Source organism: Scyliorhinus torazame, chromosome 8 (genome assembly GCF_047496885.1).
Source record: "Scyliorhinus torazame isolate Kashiwa2021f chromosome 8, sScyTor2.1, whole genome shotgun sequence".
NCBI lineage: Eukaryota > Metazoa > Chordata > Chondrichthyes > Carcharhiniformes > Scyliorhinidae > Scyliorhinus > Scyliorhinus torazame.
In genome coordinates this window covers 34,661,960-34,677,605 of record NC_092714.1, presented here as the reverse complement: position 1 = coordinate 34,677,605, position 15,646 = coordinate 34,661,960, and the positions used below count along the sequence as shown (strand labels likewise).

Below are 15,646 nucleotides of genomic sequence, written 5' to 3'. Positions count from 1 at the left end.
GATGTGCAGGGTAGGTGAACTGGCTATATCTTGTTATTAAAACAGTAAAAAATATATAAGGCCAAACGGTACAAACACTAATTTTGTGTTGAGAAACAGGGTACCCTCCCCTCTGAACCAATGTATGGGGAGAGGGGTAGGATACTCTGATAATAATTGGGTACTCTAAATCTACTTTAAAAAAAAACACACTTTAGTTACTTAAATTGCAGACGGTGTATGAACATTTCACTACATTTCATATTGAAAATAGATTCTTCCAAGTTATATATGATTGCTTGGACAATACTACAAGCAGGATTTAACATGTATGCACTGCAGATAGATTCTTTTAGTGCAATGTACATGGACTAAAAACAACATTGGATCAAAATTGCCATGCAGCCAAATGACCACTGTGCACATTCCAAAATAACACACTAACAAGATTATTCTCTAGGACAAGATAACTTCCAAACATCTTTCACTCTGTAAATGAGTTGAGCACTTCCCTAATACCGGTGTCAAAGTCAATTCTGCCGGTTTCTAGCACTCGTTAAAGGTCCCATGTTACTAATTTTACATGCTGACTGTGACCAGTTCTTTCACACTTGTGCTATTTGCTGGGCTTAGTGAAGAACGATAATACCACCTTAATTCATCAGTTGAGTTTCTCAATTCAATTATGTAGTTACATTTTTATTGTTAACTGAACTTTCTTCCCTATTTTTCAAGGTAGTTTAGGCACACAACTTTTTTTTTTTTTTTTAAAAAGCTTTAAAATATAACTTTTGAATATTTGAAACTGAATATTACCACAAATTCTACCATGACCACTCAGAATACCAAGAAAGTTAAGAGGATTCATAAAAAACACAAGAAAATCTTTTCCCATACACTATGCATGACAAATTCTCCATACTAGTACGATGCATACACTCATAAATATCGCATAGAATTCAAGATTACTGGATGCAACCATCTAGGTATTAATGACAGTTAATATCACAGTTCACTTAAAATTTAAAAGCATGAAGCTTCGACAAGATATTCGCATCACTGTTCCTTACAAAATCAACATCTTAAATCTCAGTGAATTGCAAATCACTAAACAGTCAGATCAATCATGAAGCTGCAACGCAAGTTCTTGATAGCTGCAATGTTTTTCCTGTATTTGAAAATGAAATGAAAATCGCTCGTCACAAGTAGGCTTCAAATGAAGTTACTGTGAAAAGCCCCTAGTCGCCACATTCCGGCGCCTGTTCGGGGAGGCTGGTACGGGAATTGAACCGTGCTGCTGGCCTGCTTTCAAAGCCAGCGATTTAGCCCAGTGTGCTAAACCAGCCCCTCATTCAAATTTCAAAGGGGAAATCTTTAAATGGGAGTTCCAATGCAAAGTTGCAGCCTATAATTAAAGGTGAATCTTTCTTTAGGTGGTGGAGGAAACAGGGGGCGAGATTCTCCACTCGCGCGCCGGTTGGGAGAATCGCCTGGGCCGCCAAGATTTCCCGGGACGCCGGTCCGACGCCCTCCCAAGCGGATTCTCCCAAGCGGCGGGAACGGCCCGGTCGAGTTCCGCGGGCCGGAGAATCGCCGGAGACACCCAAAATGGCGATTCTCCGGCACCACCGCTATTCTCAGGCCCGGATGGGCCGAGCAGCCAGGCCAAAACGGCGGGTTCCCCCCGGCGCCGTCCACACCTGGTCGTTGCCGTCGGGAACAGCGCGCGAACGCTGGGGGGGCGGCCTGCGGGGGTGCGAGGGGGGATCCTGCACTGGGGGGTACCTCAAATGTGGGGTGGCCCGCGATCGGTGCCCACCGATCGTCGGGCCGTCCTCTCTGAAGGAGGACCTCCTTCCTTCCGCAGCATCACAAGATCCGTCAGCCATCTTCTTGCGGGGCGGACTTAGAGAGGACCGCAACCACGCATGCTCGGATTGACGCCAGTAATGTGGCGCCGGCCGCGTAATCTATGCGTCGCCGCCTTTACGCGGGCGACAAGGCCTGGCACGTGTAGATGACGCGGCCCCAATCCTAGCCCATTGTCAGGGCCTGAATCGGTCGGGATCGGTGCCGTTTCGCGCCGTCGTGAACCTCGACGGCGTTCACAATGGCGCAGCCACTTCGACGCGGGAGTGGAGAAGCCCGCCCAGGGAATACAGTTCTATGCTAAATCTACTCCACCAATGTCCTCCATTGTAGTTGCACAGAAAACACACCCATTTTTTGCAGCAATTGAGCTAAAAGGAATTGCAAAGGAACACCCAATAAAAAATCATTGTAAAACAAACATGAATGTGGAAGTGCTATCGGACAAATATATTGGGCTGCTATCTTCCATCATGTGCCTCACTGTCATAGCTTTGCATATTTGCCACTCCTCCCTTGCATTGTTATAAAGAATGTTTTCGGAACGATTTACTCTTAGGAATACATGGTGGGGTACCTGAACATTTTAGAATGAAGAGACTGACAATTCCAAATGCAGGTCTGTGGACAAAAACGCAAAACACTAAAGAAATCTTTTTTAAAAAGTGAAATTTAGAAGAAGAAAAAAATCAAAGTAAATCACTAGCAAATGTCAGAAATCTCAACGACATTCGTAGAAATTCAAATCGGGTGACTTTGGGCCTTGCTGCACTTAAAAGCATCCAGAAATCCCATGGCAATTTTACTTTTGCGTGGGGTGGAGCTATATGAACTAGCAGGCATAGATGGAAAGTGGGGAAAACAACTGGGAACATTTTTGTATAAATCCAGTACAATTCAGTAAAGCGCAAAAATCTCTATTCTGTTCTCCCTATAGTTACACCCAATTCGAGGAAATTCTGGGCTGAACTCGTGAAACTTGGGTGATTCATTTTTTCAATGTCGCTACAATGGGTGCTGTTCTAAACCTAAAATCTGTGTTTGTCAAGTCGGTAATTTTGATTTTATGAGCTTCCCAATCATAACTGAATAACAGTTTCAACAAGAGCAATGGTAGGACCACACAGCTGTAAACGAGACTTAACTGGTGCCACAGCATTAAAAAACAGACACGTACACAGACGGTTGCAATGTTGCTCAAGTATGTTGCATTTTAACACAGACTTTGCCATCGATGTTTAAGCAAAAGATTATAGTTACCTTCTCCACCAGAAGCAGCAAACAGCATCTCTGAAGGGCAAGGAACCCTCAAGTTGGAATCTGAATGAATGAAGACCATTATGATTTGATCATATTGAAGGACATACATAATAATCAAATACCAGTTTAAGTTGATATATTGATACAAGTCAAAGTTAAAGAACCAGAGTTCGGTTAACAGCTTTTGATTTAATGGCACTAAACTCCTGAAATCTTCGTCAACTGAAGTTTTAGTCTTAATTATATTTTATCCTGATTCTTTCGACTGGTTTGATTATCAATAAAAACAAATCGATGACGACTTCCGGGTGTGGCGGTGCGGAGCTAAGCCGCACGAGTCGGCAGCTCCCGCTACCACGGACTTTCGGGCTCGCTAGAGGAGCCCCAACTGAACTTTTTTCGACAAAAACCCGTGGGGAAGGGAAGAGAAGGTTCCCCCTCCAACGCCTATGAAACAGATCCGAAGTGCAACGGCCAGAAAAGTGGCACTGGAGCAACGGGAGAAGCAGGGTAAAAACAACAAAATGGCGGCGGCCAGGGACAAAGGGGAGCTGCAGGAGTTCATCAAGCGCTGCTTCGAAGAGCAGCGCGAGGAGATGCGCAAGGAGATGCTGGCGCCTATGCTTTCGGCAATTGAAGGACTCTGGATCACCCAGAAGGCCCACGAGGTTAAGATCCAGGAGGTAGAGAAAAGAGTCAGCCAGAACGAGGACGTGCTCTTGGGCCTGGCGGTGAGAGTGGAGCAGCACGAGGCGCTACACAAGAGGTGGGTGGGAAGACTCGAAGACCTGGAGAACAGGTAGAGGAGAAAGAATCTGCGAATCCTGGGTCTCCCTGAAGGAGTGGAGGGGATCGACGCCGCGGCATATGCGGGCACAATGATCGGGGCACTGATGGGCGCGGAGGTCCCCCCGGAGTTGCTGGAGCTGGAAGAGGCGCACCGGGTGCTGGCGAGGAAGCCCAAGGCAAACGAGCCGCCAAGGGCGATGGTGGTGAGATTTCACCAGTTCACAGACAGAGAGGGAGTCCTGAAACGGGCCAAGAAGGAGCGGAGCAGCAAGTGGGACAAAGCGGAGATTAGAATATACCCGGACTGGAGCATGGAGGTCGCTAAGCGGAGAGCGGGTTTCAACCGGGCCAAAGCGGTGCTGCATCGGAAAGGAGTGAAATTTGGAATGTTGCAGCCAGCGCGACTGTGGATCACACATAACGGCCAACACCACTACTTCGAAACACCCGAAGAGGTGTGGACCTTTATACTAACTGAAAAGTTGGACTCTAATTGAGGGTTTGTGAGGGTGGGGGGTGTTTGAGGGTTGAAGTATGATGGTGGTTGTATATAGGGGGGCAAGCACGCGCAGGGAATGTTATATGGGCTGGGGACGAGAGACAAGGCCGCAACAGAAGCTGTGTCAGAGGGGGCGGGGCAGGCTCTGGAAAGCACGGGGTTTTTATCCCGCGCGCGGGAAGAAAGGTGGGAGGGGGAACGTAGGAACGTCTACTGATGGGGAGATTCCCACACGGGGGTGTCAAAGGGATGGCGGGGGAAGCCGGCGTCAGCTGACTTACGGGAGTGATGGGGGGGGGGGGGGAGCAAAAAAGCTAGACAGGGATCCAGCTTGGGGGGGGGGGGGGGGGGGGAGGAAAGAACAGGGTTGCTGCTGCACTGGCCGAAAGGGAATGGGACCCAGAAGAGGTGGCCGGGACGGAGGTCCCCCGGTTGGGGGCCTGGAGGGTGATGGAGAGGCGGACACGGGACTGGCCCAGAAAAGGAGATGGCTAGTCGGCTGGGGGGGGGGGGGGGGGGGTGACAGCCCCTCCAGTCCGGCTGATAACGTGAGGGGCCGAACGGACCGGTGAAGAAGGCTCGAGTGTTCGCGCACTTTAAGGGACTGAAGGTACACGTGGCTATGCTCCAAGTGACACACCTGAAGGTGGCGGACCAGGTTAGGTTAAGAAGGGGATGGGTAGGACAGGTATTTCACGCGGGACTGGACGCGAACGATAGAGGGGTGGCAATTCTGGTGGGAAAACGTGTCATTTGAGGCCAAGACTATCGTAGCGGACAATGGAGGGAGATATGTGATGGTGAGTGGTAGGTTGCAAGGGACGTGGGTGGTGTTGGTAAATGTATACGCCCCGAACTGGGATGATGCTGGATTTATGAAGCGCATGTTGGGGCGCATCCCGGACCTGGAGGTAGGAGGACTGATAATGGGAGGGGACTTTAATCCCCTCTGGATCCAGCACTAGATCGCTCCAGATCAAGGACGGGAAAGAGGCCGGCGGCGGCCAGGGTGCTCAGGGGGTTTATGGACCAGATGGGGGGAGTGGACCCATGGAGGTTTGCAAGACCGCAGGCCAGGGAATTTTCTTTCTTCTCCCACGTGCACAAGGCATACTCCCGGATAGACTTCTTTGTTCTGGGCAGGGCGCTAATCCCGAGGGTGGAGGGTCGGAGTATTCGGCCATAGCGGTTTCGGACCACGCCCCGCACTGGGTGGAAGTGGGGCTGGGAGAGGAGAGGGACCAACGCCCGCTGTGGCGGTTGGTTGTGGGACTGCTGGCAGATGAGGTGGTGTGTGGGAAGGTAAGGGGGTGTATTGAAAGGTACCTGGAGGCCAACGAAAACGGGGAGGTGCGAGTGGGGGTGGTATGGGAGGCGTTGAAGGCGGTGATCAGGGGAGAGCTAATCTCCATCAGGGCTCAGAGGGAGAAGACAGAGGGTATGGAAAGGGAGGGGTTAGTGGGGGAGATTTTGCGAGTGGACAGGAGATACGCAGAGGCCCCGGAGGAAAGATTACTTGGGGAAAGGCGACGGCTCCAGATGGAGTTTGACCTGTGGACCACGGGGAAGGCGGAGGTACAGTGGAGAAAGGCGCAGGGGGCGACCTACGAGTACGGGGAAAAGGCCAGTCGGATGCTGGCACACCAGCTCCGTAAGAGGCGGCGGCGAGGGAAATAGGGGGAGTCAAAGATGGTGGGGGAGCCATGGCCCAGAGTGCAACGGAAATAAACAAGGTATTCAAGGCCTTCTACGAAAAGCTGTACAGATCCCAGCCCCCCCCGGGGGGGGGGGGGGGGGGGGGGGGGGGGGAGAGAAGAAGAGAGAGAGAGGGGATGAGAAGATTCCTGGACCAACTGCGGTTCCCGAGGGTGGAGGAGCAAGAGGTGGCTGGTTTGGGGGCACCAATCGGGTTGGAGGAGCTGAGTAAGGGTTTGGGGAGCTTGCAGGCAGGGAAGGCCCCGGGGCCGGACGGGTTCCCGGTGGAGTTCTATGGAAAGTATGCGGACCTGTTGCCCCGCTACTAGTGAGGACCTTTAACGAGGCAAGAGAGGAGGGGACCCTGCCCCCGTCAATGTCGGAGGCGACAATTTCCTTCATTCTGAAGCGAGACAAGGACCCACTGCAATGTGGATCGTACAGGCCGATTTTGCTCCTTAATGTGGACGCTAAGCTATTGGCAAAAGTGCTGGCCACGAGGATTGAGGACTGTGTCCCGGGGGTGATACATGAGGACCAGACAGGATTTGTAAAGGGCAGGCAATGAAATACGAATGTGCGGCGGCTCTTAAACGTGATAACGATGCCATCGGAGGAGGGAGAGGCGGAGATAGTGGCAGCCATGGATGCGGAAAAGGCCTTTGACCGAGTAGAGTGGGAGTACCTCTGGGAGGTGTTGCGTAGGTTTGGGTTCGGGGGAGGGTTTATCAGCTGGGTTAAGCTCCTTTACAGCGCCCCGGTGGCAAGTGTGGTGACGAACCGGCGGAGGGCGGAGTACCTTCGACTGTACCGAGGGACGAGGCAGGAGTGCCCTCTGTCCCCCCTGTTGTTTGCATTGGCGATCAAACCCTTGGCCATATCACTGAGGGAGTCTAATAAATAGAGGGGGGTGGTCCACGGGGGAGAAGAGCATCGGGTGTCGCTATAGTCGGACGACCTGCTGCTGTACGTGGCGGACCCAATGGAGGGGATGGTGGAGGTCATGCAGACTTTGAGCGAGTTTGGGACGTTCTTGGGCTATAAGCTCAATGTAGGGAAGAGCGAGCTTTTTGTACTACAGGCAGGGGACCAAGAAAGAGGGATAGGGGACCTACTGCTGAGGAGGGCGGAGGGGAGTTTTCGGTATCTAGGGATCCAGATAGCCAGGAGCTGGGGGGCCCTACACAAATTGAATCTGACGAGGTTGGTGGACCAAATGGAGGTGGACTTCAAAAGATGGGACATGTTGCCGCTCTCGTTGGCGGGTAGAGTGCGGTCGGTACAAATGGTGGTTCTGTCGAGGTTTTTGTTTGTGTTCCAGTGCCTCCCCATCGTGATTACCAAGGGCTTTTTCAAGAGAGAAGGTAGGAGTATTATGGGGTTTGTGTGGGCGAACAAAACCCCGAGGGTAAGGAGAGGGTTCCTGGAGCGCAGTAGGGACCGAGGAGGGCTGGCGCTGTCAAACCTAGGGAGCTACTACTGGGCAGCAAACGTGGCGATGATCCGTAAGTGGGTTATGGAGGGAGAGGGGGCGGCATGGAAGAGGATGGAGATGGCGCCCTGCAAAGGCACGAGCTTGGGGGTGCTGGCGACGGCACCGTTGCCGCTCTCACCATCAAAGTACACCACGAGCCCGGTGGTGGCGACAACGTTAAGGATCTGGGGCCAGTGGAGACAGCATAGGGGTGCAGTGGGAGTCTCGGTGTGGTCCCCGATCAGGGGTAACCACCGGTTTGTCCCGGGGAAGATGGACGGGGGGTTCCAGGGCTGGCACCGGGCGGGGATTAGACGAATGGGGGACCTGTTCATTGACAGGACATTTGCGAGCCATGGGGCACTGGAGGAGAAGTTTGAGCTACCCCCGGGAAATGCATTCAGATATATGCAGGTGAGGGCTTTTGTGAGGCGACAGGTCAGGGAATTCCCGCTGCTCCCGACACAGGAAATTCAAGACAGGGTGATCTCAGGTGTATGGGTCGGGGAGGGCAAGGTTTCGGCAATACACCAAGAGATGAAAGAAGAGGGGGAAGCGCTAGCAGAAGAGTAAATGGGAGGAGGAGCTGGGGGAGGAGATCGAGGAAGGTTTGTGGGCTGATGCCCTAGGTAGGGTTAATTCCTCCTCCTCATGTGCCAGGCTCAGCCTGATACAATTTAAGGTGGTTCACAGAGCGCACCTGACGGGGGCGAGGTTGAGTAGGTTCTTTGGCGTAGAGGACAGATGCGGATGATGTTCAGGGAGCCCAGCGAACCATGTCCACATGTTCTGGACATGTCCGGCACTGGAGGGGTTCTGGAGAGGAGTGGCGGGAGCAATATCTCAGGTGGTGAAAGTCCGGGTCAAGCCAAGCTGGGGGCTAGCAATATTTGGAGTAGTGGACGAGCCGGGAGTGCAGGAGGCGAAAGAGGCCAGCATTCTGGCCTTTGCGTCCCTGGTAGCCCGGCGAAGGATCTTGTTAATGTGGAAGGAGGCGAAGCCACCTAGCGTGGAGGCCTGGACAAACGACATGGCTGGGTTCATAAAGTTGGAGAGGGTTAAGTTTGCCTTAAGGGGGTCTGCGCAGGGGTTCTACAGGCGGTGGCAACCGTTCCTAGACTACCTCGCGGAGCGTTAGAGGAAGATCAGTCAGCAGCAGCAGCAACCGTGGGGAGGGGGGGAAACGAGTGATTGCTTGAGGGGACGGAGGAGCGGGGGATAACATGGGAGGGTGGGGGAAACTGGCATGAATGGGTGAGAGCCAGTGTATAAAGCTATGTAAATATATCATCTTACCATGTATATACCTTGCTCAGGGGGATTTTGTGTTATTTTGTTACGGGGGGCGGGGGTTTATTATTTGTAAGGGAAAAAAAATGGTTTTGTTGAAAAACTTTAATAAATATATTTTAAATTAAAAAAAAAAAAAAAATTGATGGAATTGCACAGCTACCTCTACAGGCTGATGTTCTATATGTGGGCCTTGAGGCTTTGGTGTTTCAAGCATTGACCATTTTCTTCATACTCAAATGAAGTCAAACACAAGTTGGATAATATATAATTCACATAAGCCAATCTCTATTTCTAAATCAAATGCATGTTCCCTGCCATCAACTGGACAGCACTTTGGAAAAGAAGGAGAAACGTAGAACCCATAGAAACTCTACATTTCAGGAGGCCCATCGAATCTACACCCACCCTCAGAAAGAGCACTCGACAAAGGCCCACTCCCTACCCAATTACTGTAATCCTCCGCATTGATCATGACCAATCCACCCAACCTGCACATCTTTGGACTGTGGGAGGAAACCCATGGAGACACAAAGAGAATCTGCAAACTCCACACAGACACGCAAGCTGGAATCAAACCCAGGTCCCTGGTGCTGTGAGGCAACGGTTAACCACTGTGCCACCATGCTGTCCTTGCACAAAATAAAAGTCAGTGACAAAAACGTGAAAACAAATAGTTAATTTGTATATAATGAAAATGGTCAATGCTGAAAACACCAAACCCTGAAGGTCTATGTGTAAAACATTAACCTGTAGAGCCAGTTGTACAGTTCCTTTGAACTGTTTTTATTGACAAGCAACTCGATGAAATGGAGACTAAAACTTCAATTAACAAAATTTCAGTTAGTATTTAGTGACATTAAATCAAAAGCTGTTCTACATAAACAACTTTTTTTACGGACCTCGACGGATCCATTTAATCTACATGTATGACTGAAGGTCGAATTCTACATAGCAAAAATAAGAATTTTCAAACACTCATCATCAGGGCTTCTTTTGAAAAAATATATGAGTATTGTATTTTTCTCCACTAATCTTATTTTTTTAAAAAAAGAACAGTGAGCATTGGCAGACTATATGCTCCCATGGTGACCTCTTGGACAACGATTGCAATCCCACACGGAGGATCCTGGATTTAAGATCCCAATATGGTGACTTTGGGCACTTCTGGGCAAATGCGGCCCACAGCATAGTTTCTTTTGAATTTTTAACCACGTGCAATAAAGGCCGCAGCATACCTTTTGTGTACTAGGGGAGGTTTTCCTCCTGGAGAAAATAGTGAGGAAGATAAAGAACATGGTGGAGAGACCAGTAAAGTAGTGGGACAATCAGCTGGCAAGTGGAGGTCTGATGTATGGAAAGTGAATACAAACAAAAAGATTCTAATCCACTTAGGTAATGATTCTGTTTGGGATGCAGAGTGTACAAGTTCTTGCTTTACATGTTAACTGCTTATTTATTTATTTAAAAAAAAAAGATCCTGCGATGTGAGCATTGTTGATGAGGTTGGCATTTATTGCCTGACCATGACAATTCAGTGAATTGCTAGATCACTTCAAAGATAACATGTCTCCCTCATATGTGCAGTCACATATGAACCAGATTTTGAAAAATCTGGTACTTTAAAACCAACCAACGGCTACATGCGAGTTTATACTGACCGGTTTTTATTCAAGATTTTTCTTAAATTAATTAAAATTCTCAAATTGAAATTAGGTTCTCCAATTAGTCCAGAAATTACCCACGCTGTTAATGCAACCATATTTTGCCATGAGCTGTCTGCTGCCAATTGGAGCCCAAGCATTCTGAACTAGTTAAACATGCAACGTTCCTTAATGCAGTCCATATACGACAAGAAGAAATTTGATTTGGTTGTATTCTCAGTCGCTTGTTTTACTTTATTTTTTGTGACGTGCCAGATGCTTGTTCAAGCTACCCTGAATCTTCAGTTTACACAGCACTACAGATATCACAGCGCCAGGGTCCTGGGTTCAATTCCCAGCTTGGGTCACTGTCTGTGCGGAGTCTGCATGTTTTCCCCGTGTCTGCGTGAGTTTCCTCCGGGTGCTCCTGTTTTCTCCCACAAGTCCCGAAAGACGTGCTTGTGAGGTGAATTGGACATTCTGAACTCTCCCTCCATGTACCCGAACAGGCACCAGAATGTGGCGACTAGAAGATTTTCACAGTAACTTCATTGCAGTGTTAATGTAAGCCTACCGCTGACACTAATAAAGATTATTACTATTAGATTATTATTAGAAAGCTGATGAGTGTTCCAATCAGAGAATTAGGCAGGCACTGAAAAAGATTGGAGATTCTTCGTGTTACTTTTCTCAAAATAAATTTAGAATCCCCAATTCATTTTTTTTTCCAGTTAAGGGGCAATTTAGCGTGGCCAAGCCACCTACCCTGAACATCTTTGGGTTGCAGGGGTGAAACCCACGCAAACCCCACACGGACAGTGACCCAGAGCCAGGATCAAACCTGGGACCTTGGGGCCGTGAGGTTGGTGGAATTGCAGATAGCGATGAGGACTGTCAGAGGATACAGCAGGATTTAGATCGTTTGGAGACTTGCGCGGAGAGATGGCAGATGGAGTTTAATCGGGACAAATGTGAGGTAATGCATTTTGGAAGGTCTAATGCAGGTAGGGAATATACAGTGAATGGTAGAACCCTCAAGAGCATTGACAGAGAGATCTTGGTGTACAGGTCCACAGGTCACTGAAAGGGGCAACACAGGTGGACAAGGTAGTCAAGAAGAGGCATATGGCATGCTTGCCTTCATTGGCCGGGGCATTGAGTATAAGAATTGGCAAGTCATGTTGCAGCTGTATCAAACCTTAGTTAGGCCACACTTGGAGCATACTGTTCATTTCTGGTCGCCACACTACCAGAAGGATGTGGAGGCTTCAGAAAGGGTGCAGAAGATATTTACCAGGATGTTGCCTGGTATGGAGGGAATTAGCTATGAGCGGTTGAGTAAACCCAGTTTGTTCTCACTGGAACGACGGAGGTTGAGGGGCGACCTGATAGAGGTCTACAAAATTATGAGGGGCATCGACAGAGTGGATAGTCAGAGGCTTTTTCCCAGGGTAGAGGGGTCAGTTACTAGGGGGCATAGGTTTAAGGTGCGAAGGGCAAGGTTTAGAGTAGATGTGCGAGGCAAGTTTTTTTTACACAGAGGGTAGTGGGTGCCTGGAACTCGCAGCCGGAGGAGGTAGTGGAAGCAGGGACGATAGTGACATTGAAGGGGCATCTTGACAAATACATGAATAGGATGGGAATAGAGGAAGTGTAGAAGATTGTAGTTTAGACAGGCAGCATGGTCGGCACAGGCTTGGAGGGCCGAAGGGCCTGTTCCAGTGCTGTACTTTTCTTTGTTCTTTGTGAGGCAGCAGTGCTAACCACTGCGCCACCGTGCTGCCGATTCTTCTTGCGTTATGTAGCTCCCCTCACACCATTGGATTAAATACACTAACTGGCATTTCTTCAGCGATCTTAAGAAAAGTCTTACGGACTTGAAACATTTCCACAGTAACTTCATTGCAGTGTTAATGTAAGCCTACTTGTGACACTATTAACGATTATTAATTCTGCTTCTGTCTCCACAGATGTTGCCAAACCTTCTGAGATTTCCAGCATTTCTTTTTTTTATTTTTGATTTCCAGCATCGGCAGGTTTTGCTTTTATATTAGATTAGCACTCATTGTACAAGAAGTATTTACCAGGTGAAAGCAGTAAAAAGATGCCAATCTCAATTATCTATCATAGATTAATTGAAGTACAGTTCTGATGATAAGATTCTTCCATAACCAAATATTATTTCCCTACAATTTGCCACATCTCTAGTATTCTACATGTATATATTTAAAATACCCAGCATATAAACTAACAAAATACGCAGCTATAGTTACATTTACATGTATTTTAAAAGGCATTCGGTGCACTTCCTTCCATGCAAAGCAACATTCATCAATAATGCTTCTGGACTGAGAACATTTTAATCAGAAAACATAGATTCCAAGTGAGCTACAAAAGCATGGCTGGTTCATTAGAAGCGTCAGTGAGATAGTTACTGTACCTTTCCTTGGGAGAAAGGGAGGTCGAGGCGGAGCAGCCTCTTCCCTGCAAGGTTCTACGGCAGACATCAGAAAACAAAGAAAAGAACAGTACAGCATGATAAAGTAAAGTGACAAGAGTCAAAGTGATGCACAGAAATGAGCAAAAATAGTAATGATAATGTAGCGACAGCGATACAATGTTATAGCTAACAATACACAACAACAAAAAAGAGCAACAATGCAGTAGCCTGATTGGAAATGAATCACAATCAACACATTGTGGGTTGATACTTGGGGCTGTTGCATAATTCTCTCAGCCACTAATTAAGAAACCAAGAAAGACAAATTCCATGGGATCCCACAACTTATTAAAAATTTTTGGGGGATCACGTCCCATGATGCTTCCATTTACAACTCAGGACTCTTGTTTGTAAATCAAATTGGATAGCTCTTCTTCAGTCTTCACGTTTCTAATAAGGATCATGTTTCTAATTTCACATTATATCCAGAATTTTGAGGACCTCACCTCATCCATTTTCTTGGGCGTTGTAAAGGAATTTTTAATATTTGGATTTTGAATGACAATTTTGAAAATCTTCAGAAGATAACAGACAGTGATTCAGAGTATAATGCATTGTTATCATATGCACCTGGGTAGAAGCCTGGCTGGCATAAATCTGAGTTTATAGTATCATTTTTGCTCTGTGCAGACGGGTGATCCAAAACTGTGAAATCCAAGTGACAGCAGAATCCACACAGAAGGAGTGCGTTTCCCCTACATGGATAGCACACTCTTTCCTCATTGGACTATATCCATTTACCCAGAAAGAATAGGCTATAGTCAAAGTTGATTGACTCTTCAGGGAGCTTTACCATCTAAGAATTTCAGAACTTGGTTTATTTGGAAAATTAAGTTTCCTGTTCCAGTCAGGACCACCATTTTGATTTTGGATTCTGGACATTATTTTTTTCTCCAATTGGTTGAATCACCCAATTTCAAGTTTACACTTCAGGTCCTATTAATGGTTCCTTGGCAATTATCAACAGTGCCTTGGAATACTGTTCAGCAGTGCGGAGAAATCAGGGCAGTGACTGAGTGCAGCATAATGGGAAAGAGCCAGAGGCAGCTTTTACAACAGCACTGGGAAACGTAAGCTGTGTCATACTGGTACATAGGAGGAAAGTCACCAAAACAATTTCTGCGACACCCGAGTGGCCACTGGACTAGACCAATTGGAGGGAAGAATTTGAAAAAGGTCATGCCGTAGCGATTGCAATGGCAGGACTCGGTTAACAGAATCCAGGGAATAAAAACAAAACTCTCTACTTGCGTAATTTATGTTTTAATATTCAACCACAAAATAAAAGGCTTCTGAAGTTAATTAATACACAAAAGTGAACAAGTAATCTCTAAGTAGTATATATACTCATTTGAGCTAAATATACAATAAATAGAAGTCCTAAATGGATGTATTATATCTGATTAAATCCATCTGATGATTGTCATTTAGTATTACAGGTGGCAAAACTAAATAAGTAACTGATGGACAATAAACAAATGTAGAGTAGATAATGCCAAAATTGGCACTTGGTTGGAACTGCAGAATGTTCAAATCTGTGGACTGACACACGAGAATTTAACCGGCCCCTCGGAGTCACTTTGATTTCCATTGAACTATTTACGTTGCTCAATTTGAATTATTTAGTGCAAAATAGGACTTTGAATTATCAGGAGTGGACCTTACAGCAAGTTAGAACAGCTTGCAATGAAGGCAGAAAGAAGGGAAGCAAATGAAAAAGAAACAACTATGAAAATTGGGGAAGTGGAGTCTACAAAGCTGAACATTTTGAATGTTTCTGAGACTACCCGTTCCAGAGTGAAGGCGGATTAAATTAAAAAAAAACACATAAATACTAACTAATTTCCAAGTTTTATCCTTGATTCAAAATTGAAACTCATCGGCTTTCTACAAATTAACATTATTTTGGACACTATTTTATACGATTGGTCGTCTTATAGATGGAGGTAAAGCCATGGCCCTGGTTCCAGTCACTAACAAATGCAGTATTGTTATTGCCGCACTTGCATGAAATTAAAAATGTTCACATCAGCAGCACTTCAGCCTAATTTAAGCAGCAACTTTTTGATACACCAAACCAATGGAGCTGAATTTGCATTGCTGGTAATCAGTCTCCATCTGCCAATTGGAACACATTAATGAAGAACTACAAGTTCTTAATTTTCCCTGCTAACGAAATTCACTCAAATTGAGCTGCTTTTAAAATCAACTCCATCCCCCTATTGGCAGGAGAATTAAACTACATGACAACAATAAATATTTGCAACGTATACATTATATAATGATTTTGTATTTTATTTTGACAAATATGGGAAAATAATAATTGGGTACCTGCATGCTTGTGTTTTATGTATTAATGAGTCACCTGATAATGTTTAGATTTTGCTTTGTTTATACCTTACAAAGCTACTTTAAAATGAAGAGTATGTTTTAATACTGGTTTATATTGATGGTCGAATATACAGTAAATCATATGATCATAGATCATAGAATTTACAGTGCAGAAGGAGGCCATTCGGCCCATCGAGTCTGCACCGGCTCTTGGAAAGAGCACCCTACCCAAGGTCAACACCTCCACCCTATCCCCATAACCCAGTAACCCCACCCAACACTAAGGGCGATTTTGGACACTAAGGGCAATTTATCAT

General features: G+C 46.9%; 1 protein-coding gene across 12 annotated transcripts in view; it reads right to left on the bottom strand.

The window, feature by feature from the left end:
- itsn1 (intersectin 1 (SH3 domain protein)) overlaps window positions 1-15,646 on the bottom strand; it is a 295,505-nt gene that overhangs the window by 111,076 nt on the left and 168,783 nt on the right. For 11 of the 12 annotated variants that reach the window (XM_072513357.1, XM_072513350.1, XM_072513346.1 and 8 more), the window contains 2 exons: window positions 12,939-12,992; window positions 3,109-3,168 (listed from right to left, as the gene is read on the bottom strand). In XM_072513357.1, coding sequence (XP_072369458.1) covers window positions 3,109-3,168; window positions 12,939-12,992 — 114 coding nt within the window. The remainder of the gene's footprint in view (window positions 1-3,108; window positions 3,169-12,938; window positions 12,993-15,646) is intronic. The other variant, XM_072513356.1, reaches the window with a different exon arrangement.